Raw genomic sequence first — 9,117 nt, 5'->3', positions numbered from 1 at the left:
AATATTACACATGATACTTGCATTATTCATACATCTTAATCTTAATTATTTCAAAATTAATTTACCTTATGAAAATTGCATACACGTTTTCTTATTTTTTAACCTATATCATATAAATTATATCCATTTTGGTAATTATACATTTCAACTTAATTTTAGCCAAATAATACTCGTTTTCTCTGACAAAAAATCAAAAGAAATGCAAACACAAATCACATTGACACCAATTCCATTTTAATCAAAATTAATTATGTAAAATACACATTCATACGAACATCTGTTTCAATAGTTAACGCAAACAGACGATCTGTTTCATAATAGGCATCGGATGTGTTCTACTTCTAATTCACAAATAAGCAGCAAGTTCTTTGTATAGGAGTTTTTAATCCATATGTGTAACATTAGTGTGTACATGTACACAAATATCTCTACATCATGTTCCACGATAAAAACATAGCACTAAGGTTCTACTACATCTGGTTATCCATTATTAAAAATCATAAAAAAAAAACATAACGTGTAGTGCTAATGGTCAAGTCAGATAAAAACGACAAATTAACTTCACATCTGTAACAAGTTCTAACTGGGTAGCCGTTTAGACAGCTTTTATGGACATCTCCACATATACGCTCCTGGTTGATTTAGTTTCTTCTCTTCTTCTTCTTCTCATTTCTCTCGGCTGAATTCTTCACCTGAAAAAATATGCACAACAAATAATAATAACAATTCTGTCAGTACGAATTCAACAACAGAATCGAAAACGAAGAATAGAGGTAAAACTTGAAAAGGGCGAGCTGTTCAATGATCAAACTCACCAAGATAATGAGAATTCGGACAAAGATGGCAGCTAAGTCAGTGAACAAGGTCAAAGCATGCTTCACATAATCGAGATCGCCAGAGTGTGCTCTCTCAACTATTTCTTGAGTGTCTACCACAATGTAGCCGACAAACACCAAAAGCCCGAAATACAACTGCACAAGTTGCAAAACAAACACTATATAAGAACCTCACTTTGTTGCAAAAAAAGATATTCAAATCGCCAAGTGCTCACCTCAAACTTAAAGAGAGCTAATGAACCTCCAAAGATAGAAGACGCAAAGTGCAACCAGAGAAGAATGGACAAACCAGAAGAAGCCAGGCCACCAAGGTACAAATACTCCCTGCGCCTTGCAACCAAAGCTGCTCCCGAGAAACATGCAAAGGCCAAAGAAGTTGCCACAAATGCAGTAAAGATGATGCTGTAGCAAAGAAAAATATATCATGAATTTATCCCAATAGCCACAATACTCTTAAGTATAGAAAAATAGTTGTCAAACGAAGGAAAAAATAAAGCTGAGAATTGTTGGGGAATTGCTCTAATAAAAATTCTAGTAGGGAATATGAATACAATCCCTAAAGTAATTCAATAACCTCATCATTGATATTGAACCGAAGATAAAAAAGCGTTCCCAAAAGATCATAGTAAAAAATGACACAATGTTATGGTAGCAGTAGCACACCTTGGATCAACTTCAATGGCCAAATCAATCAACGGGCCAATGGAGGCTCCCTGAAACAGGGCTGATGCCAACAACAAAGAGACCCTCTTTTGCTACACATATTAAAAAATAACAAACGGCTCTGTAAGTAACAATAAATTGCAAAAAAACATGAAATGAAACAAATAGAAGATCACAAGAGCAAAATGTTTCGTGCCTCTTCAGATGGAGGAGTTGAGAGCAACCAGATCATGGTTCCCATGCATCCAGCTGACGTAAGAAAACCGCCAATGTTCCAAAGAACATGCAGGTAAGCCCCAACGGCCGCAGCAACCACGGCACAACAGAGTGTGATATAAACCTACAAATCAATCAATGAATCACAACACAACACATACATAAATTAGAATTGACAAGCAGAAATTAGAAAATTCAACAAATTGAATACAAATTGCGAGAAACGGTCTCGTTCTAAATGTGGTACAAAAGAAAGGAACTTGATGGGTCGCACAATTCTAAAATATAGGTATACCCAATATTATCCAAAGAGAATCGAACATTATCGGGAACAAGTGATTCTCAAATCTTCAAACCCTAGAAATAAGCATATTTCAAAGCGGTAATTAACGGAAGAACTAAATTGATAGAATCCTAATGCAAAAAGCATAAGAAATCAGGCTTTATGATAGAGATTTCAACGGAATATAGGAAAAACGATTTGGTGATTGTGGAAAAGAACAAGGAGTTAGGGGAAGCAGAAAGGGGTTTAATATAGCGTTACCAGCTTGAGGTGATTCTGAACGACGGGAGAGATTTGGCGGAAGTTCTTGAGAGTGTCGTAGTTCCATCGGCGGCTTCTTGAATCGAAGAACGAAGTGAACGAATCCATTGTTGATTCTTTTTCTCCAATTACACACAAAGGAGCAGAAACAAAACGAAATAGAATGGAATTGCAAAACTGAAGGAAACTCCTGTTTATATTTAAAAAAAGAATTAGTCGCTCCTCATTAAATTTATAACTAGATTTTTATATATTTTTTAAAATTAATTTTTTATTATTTTCTATATAATTAAATTATTATCAACATTAAAAAATTAAAATTAATAAAATAAATTTTTATATATTAAAAATATCTATGATTAATATTTAAATTAAATCTTTCACAGTATATTTTTTTAAAATAAATATTTTATTAATTTTAATATTTTTAACACAAAAATAATCTAATTATAAAACTAAAAATAATATAAAAATTCAGTTAAAAAATAAAAAATTTTAATTAAAAATTTAACAAAATTATAAAAATTCTAATTAAACCTAAAAAATCTTCAAATGTCCTTTTAATGGATGTTTTTTAAATATAATATTTAAAAACTAAAATTTAAAATTTTAAACTTTAAATTTAAAATTTAAAATTTTAAAATTAGAAGAGTTGTAATTTAGAATTTGAATTTTAAGGTTTAAAATTTTAGAAATAAAATTTAAGGTTGGTATTTTATTATTTAAAATTTAAGATTTAAGTCTTAAAATTTAAATTTTAAACTTTAAATTTTAAAACATAGGACTTATAAATTTAAAAAAGTTGGAGATCTTTTGCTTGTTGTAAAATACGATTTATTAAACAAAATTTTGTGTAAAAGTTCATAAGTGTTGTTTCTCTATTTTAATAAAATTAGTTTGAAAAATAATGTTAAGGGAAGTGTATCTAAAATTTTAGTTAAAATTAGATAAACAAAAAATTTGTAGTTTTTGTGTCCGATGATAATTTATGGTTTAAACTTGTAAGTATTAAAATTTCATTTGGTGTGATTTTTTTTTTTTACATCATGCAATTAAGTAGGTGTATCTACAGTATTCGAAGGCAACAGAATATGCCTTTGCATAATAGGATCATATCCTATTTGGAGAGGGCTGATTTGTACCATTTGACTAGCAGGCTGAATATGCGTTGGTTCTGGTTGGATGAGCTCCTGGTCAGCACATTCATTGAGAGGTGGCGTCCTGAGACGCACACCTTTCATATGCCATTCGGGAACGAGAAGTATACCATCACGTTGCAGGTTATGACATATCAACTCGGGTTGTCTGTTGATGAAAAGGCTGTATCTGGATGCCTCACAGATTTTGACCAGTTGATGGATGATGGCAGACCGGTTTGGGAGTGGTTTCAAGAGTTATTTGGCGAGCTTCCGTTGCCAAATAAGGTAAAGCAGTTCACAGTCTACTTCACATGGTTCTATGAGAGGTTCAAGATGCTACCGACGGATGTGACTGAGGATACCGTACGCATATACGCATGTGTGTACATTATGATGCTGCTATCCACTCAGTTGTTTGGTGACAAAAGTGCAAATCAAGTACATATATGGTGGTTGCCGTTTGTGGCGAGGCTTGATGAGTTGGGAATTTATAGTTGGGGTTCGGCTATGTTGGCATGGCTATATCGATGCATGTGTTGGGTGACCAATAGAAATGTCACGAACTTGGCAGGCCCCCTCCAGCTACTACAGTCTTGGATATTCTGGCAGTTCCCTACTCTCAAACCGCATGGATTTGACGACTTTTCTTTTCCGTTGGCATCCAGGTATCGGTTTATGCACTTAGGCTTTCATTATTTATTTGCCAGTTATTAAATTTTAAGATCCTGGATTATTTATTCGTATGACATTGTCATTCTTCAGGTGGGCCACTTATTTACCGACATCTGACCGAAAGGAGCAAAAAATCATCTAGTTTCGCCTTGCATTAGACCAGTTGGGTGGTTGAGATGTAAGTTGTTTGTATCTGTTTCGAAGTTTCATTACTCGTTCGTCGACATAGCTGTATATGGTGTACTAATGGTAGATTCTGTTGTCATTTGCAGATTGTGTCGGAGCCTTATATTGCGCTTGACATGTTTGTGGTTGTTCATTTGAAGATTTTAGCTGAGGGGCATAGTCGGTTATGGTGGGTGGTCACTAGCCTGATATATTTTGTCTTGAATGAGTGACATCAAGTGGATAGGGTGTTCCCATAGTTTGATGGCATACAGCATGTGCCTGAACCAACCCTGAACACAGACTAGCTTCATGACAAGGACGGTAGGGATGGAGATAGGTGGTTCCTGAGTTATTTTTAGACATGGCATTTGCATTGGGACAACAAAGTTGATTATGTTTTAAGTATCCAGAGAGTGACTGATTCATAAATTAGCCGTCTCGCATCCTGACCCTTGAAATTGGGGGAAAATTAGCTACAATTTGACGAATGCAAAACGCTCGATATGAATGAAGTGGTAGTCAACCACTGTCAGGTGCCTCCAGTGCCGCCTTAATGTCATGGTGCCTATCACAGATCACCAGAATACCTTCTTGCGGAGTCACATGTTAACGCAAGTTGGATAAGAAAAAAACCCAGGACTTTACATTCTCCCCTTCCAAAAGTGCAAAAGCAATGGGCAAGATATTCGAGTTACTATCTTGCACAATAGCTAGAAGCAAAATACCGCCGTACTTTCTGTACAAATGAGTCCCGTCGATACTGACCAGTGGCTTGCAATGTCAAAATGTCTCAATGCATGAGAAAATGTCCAGAAAAGACAATGAAAGTACAGGGTAGATTCATCAACCTGATTACCAACACGCACCGGAGAAGTCTTCAACAACGCCACGGTTTCATTCATTGTGGATTACACACCAAGGATTCAATGGGACAACTCGGCATACGATTCTTCCCAATCTCCGTAGATCTGTGCAACGACCTTCTATTTTGCCATCCAGACCTTCCTGTAACAAGGCTTAAATACATAGGTTGCTTTAGTAGCTTCTTGCAACACTTTTTATCATAACCGCTGTATCGGCTCTAACAATCGAAAATATCCTCACACAAAATAAATATAAATTTATTCAATTTTTTACATATAATTCACTTTTGAATATAATCAAAATAAATATAAATTTATTCAATTTTTTAAAATTTACATTAATTATTAAAATTATAACATAATGAATGTACTCCTATACAAATTTATTCTTGTTTTTGTGCTTTATTTTAATTTTGTTAAACAAAAAAGTTTAAATATTATTTACTTTTAATTGGGTAGCATTACCAATCGATTGAAGTTGGCAAAAAATTCAACTTCATCACCTTCCAATCGATTGGATTACATTACCAATCGATTGAATTTGGCTAAAACTTCAATGTCATCACTTTCCAATCGATTGTATTTGACAAATTCATGTTGTTTTCGTGAATTCAATTGATTGAGTAACAAAAATAATCGATTGTTTTTGGCATTCATTTGATTGGAAAGTATAAACAATCGATTGGTTTAAGTGAAAACTATTCTACCTTACAATTTTCAATCGATTGTTTTGTGATACACTGTAATTCAATCGATTGTTTTGATAAACCAATCGACTGAATTTCAAGGAAACATGATTTGGAAGTCATGGACGAATGTCACGAGATCAAATTTAATATTTTAATCGATTGGAATGGCCAAAAGCTTTATTAGGATCAATAGAGGATATAATTGGTTGTTTTTTTGTATTTGATTATTAATAAATATAATAGATAATAGATAATTGATAAAATAATAATTTATAAAATAAAAAATAGTGTATATAATTAAATAAAATATATGGGGTTAATTTGTAATTAAAATTAGTTCAAGAACTATGTAGCAATTATTAAAAAAACTCTAAAAACATGTTTTCTAATAGGACCATTAAGTGGTCCAAAGGTTCTGGGACCACCGAATCCTAACCCTAGTCTCTCCATATTCACCTAAAGATCGCAAGTTTGTGTCTTACTCCTAATTTTGAAAAAATAAAATATTTTTTTTAGTTTTTATCGTTTGGACTAAGTCTTAATTTTGTCTTTAATATTTAAAGTGTTCTATTTTTATTTTAAATATTTTATTTATCTTATTTTAATCCTCTACTTTAAAATTATTATTATTAAATATCTTTTCTTTCTATGATTTTTTTAACTAGAAACAAAAATTATAATTCGAGTGACTATAGTGGTAGTTTTAACTATTTGAGAAGAAAAATGATAAGAGAAAAAAAAGAGAAATAAAAAAATAATAATTAAATAAAGACTAAAAAAATTAGAAATTTGGTGCTATATTTAAGATTTGGATTTTTTAAAGTTTAAAGTGAAATTCAAACTTTAGAGGATCTAAATCCTTATATTTAAACAACTAATTATTTTTTAATAGTGAAGTATCTTATTCTCATATTTATATAAAAGAGTATGATTTTTTGTTATAGTTTATGTTTTTAAATTAGAATTATTAATACAAATTATAATAAATAAATAATTAAGATTTATTTAATTAATAAGTGATAGCGAGAAGTTTAAAGATGAGCTGAGCTGAGATTCATTAAAATTCTATTTTTTTCTAAAAGGAGACTGAAATGAAACTAACTTTTCACCAAAAATCATATTTTTAGCTGTCAGTTTTTTTTTTTTCCGGGAAGCTGTCTTGTTTCCTTTTTGTTTGTATCTATGATGGTTTCTAGAGGCGGATTAATTAAGGGAATTATGTGCTAAATTCATATCTCGTTTTGTATCATTTGTCAGAAATAATTTTTAATTCCATTAAATATTGCAATTTTGTTTAGGTTTGTTTTTTCCTAAAGAAAAAGTCTAAAAAATTAACTTTATATAAAATTAAATATTTAATTTCTTAAAAATTTATTTTAAAATTTAAAAAATTAATTTTACACTTAAATAACACGTATTTTTTTACTCCATTCACCTCTCTTTTTCTCTTTCTCTTTTCTCTGTTTCTCTCTCTTTCATCTCTCTCCATACTTTTTTTCTTTTTTTCTAGATCACTTGTAAAAGTTTTAGTATAAAGTACAATAATTATATATTTTTTTGGTTAGATTTTAGATAATTTTTTTTAACGAATTTGAATGTTATTTTTATTTTAGATGTTATTTTTTTATGATTTTAGATTTTTTTGTTAAATTTTAGATGTTATTTTAAAACATAAAAAAAATATTCGACAACTAAGAAAAAAACATCTAAAACTGTTAAAAAGAATTATCCAAAATCTAAAAAAATAATCATCTAAAACAACACATGGAGGAAGAAAAAAAAAAAGAGAGGATTGCATTACCACGTTTGTGACGTCACGAGTAGTTGCAGATGACAGAAGGTGATGCAAAAAGAAAAATTATAAACAAAAACAACAAAAAATGTTTTAAAACGTAATAAAAAGAAACATCTAAAATTATTATAAAAGATTATTCAAAAGTCTTTTAATTATGATAAAGAAAATACATCACTTTAGAATATAAAAACATCTAAAACATAACAAAAAAGATATGTTTAAAATTATTTTAAAAATAAAAAACCTAACAAAATGAGATTTTTAAAATTATTGAAAAAAGAACATGTGAAAATTAAGAAAAGAAACATATAAAACTATTAAACAAATTATTCAAAATAAAAAAACATAAAAAATAAGAAAAAAACATTCAAAACATATAACAAAAATACATTTAAAACCTAAAAAATAGAAGCGTCCAAAACTTAAAAAAACATCGTGTGTGATGTAACTGCGACAGTTTATATTGGAACGCGACGCAGCGATAGGTTAAAGGAGAGGATTTGAAATTAGGAAGAGAAGAAGGTCGCAGCGTCATGTTTTTTGAAATCAGGTTTTTTGAGTGTAAAATTAGTTTTTAAAAATTTAAAATAAGATATTTTGAAAGTTGGCTTCTAGGTGACTTAATTGAAAGCATATTAAGTTAGCTATTTATACTTTTTTTTAATTTTTTGTAGGCTTTTTTTAAGAAAAGTATAGATAATTAACAACATTTTGTACAATGTGTAAATAATGTAAATTGATAGGGTTAAAAGAGTAAATTAATCTTAAATTTAATTGGTAACATTAAATTAAGATATAGTGTATTTTTATTTATTTGGTAGTTATTCATATTATTCAAAATAATCATTGTTTACCTAACACTCTCCTTTTTTTCATCGTCCATACACTAGATGACAGTTAGCTAGTATCCTAGTTGAAATCCATAGCCGTGTAAATATCTAATTCTGACCGCACCTCACACTTCACTCTTATCTCGATTCTCTTCGTTGATTCCTCTTTCATATATATATATATTCGCTTCTGAACTGCACGAGTATGATGCCAAGACAGGGGTTCCATTCCTTGGTTTCAAAACATTGGTGACACCACCCGATGATCTTGTTCCCGATCCTGTGCCTTCAGCCGCAAGTATCTGATTGGATTATAAGTTAGATGTTTATATGTTGAACAATGATAAGATGAATCAACCTACACGGTCAAGAATAAATACATTGGAGAACTACGCGACAATACTCGGATATAATTCACCTGCTTGCATGTTGATCTATTGTTATACAAATTATCAAGTGGTGCGTCAAACCTTAGTAATTATTAATACAAAAATATTATTTGTACATCAAAATCAGTTATTAAATATACGTGTGTTATATTAATGACTAATTTTAGTAGTTGATTTTAGTGTACATATAGTATAGTTATTATTAATAATGTGATCGATCATGATATTCTTTATATTGTTGGTGGTCACGATTATGGTGTAGTATACTTGGAAAATGGACTTATCTATCAACTTTTCCCTGGCTCAAATTCAC

The 9,117-nt window shown here is 30.6% G+C and overlaps 1 protein-coding gene across 1 annotated transcript; it reads right to left on the bottom strand.

Moving 5' to 3' along the window:
- Positions 1 to 345: 345 nt before the first annotated feature.
- On the bottom strand, positions 346 to 2,478 carry LOC112747802 (bax inhibitor 1-like). The gene is made up of 6 exons (XM_025795992.2): positions 2,260 to 2,478; positions 1,696 to 1,839; positions 1,500 to 1,591; positions 1,052 to 1,238; positions 816 to 971; positions 346 to 692 (listed from the first exon to the last, which is right to left on the bottom strand). The coding sequence occupies exons 1-6, from the start codon at positions 2,365 to 2,367 to the stop codon at positions 642 to 644; spliced, it is 738 nt and encodes a 245-aa protein (XP_025651777.1). The 5' UTR covers positions 2,368 to 2,478; the 3' UTR covers positions 346 to 641.
- Positions 2,479 to 9,117: the final 6,639 nt, after the last annotated feature.

The sequence above is a fragment of the Arachis hypogaea genome, chromosome 15 (genome assembly GCF_003086295.3).
Source record: "Arachis hypogaea cultivar Tifrunner chromosome 15, arahy.Tifrunner.gnm2.J5K5, whole genome shotgun sequence".
Taxonomy (NCBI): domain Eukaryota; kingdom Viridiplantae; phylum Streptophyta; class Magnoliopsida; order Fabales; family Fabaceae; genus Arachis; species Arachis hypogaea.
The sequence above is the reverse complement of the archived record's forward strand: the minus strand, read 5'-3'. Positions and strand labels throughout refer to the sequence as shown.

Excerpts from the sequence above, each read along its gene's own strand:
- LOC112747802 (XM_025795992.2), bottom strand. The coding sequence starts at position 2,367 with ATGGATTCGTTCACTTCGTTCTTCGATTCAAGAAGCCGCCGATGGAAC. Across the intron at positions 1,840-2,259 it reads TTCAGAATCACCTCAAGCTG|GTTTATATCACACTCTGTTG; the intron begins GTAACGCTATAT and ends ATTGATTTGTAG. Across the intron at positions 972-1,051 it reads TAGCTCTCTTTAAGTTTGAG|TTGTATTTCGGGCTTTTGGT; the intron begins GTGAGCACTTGG and ends CAACTTGTGCAG.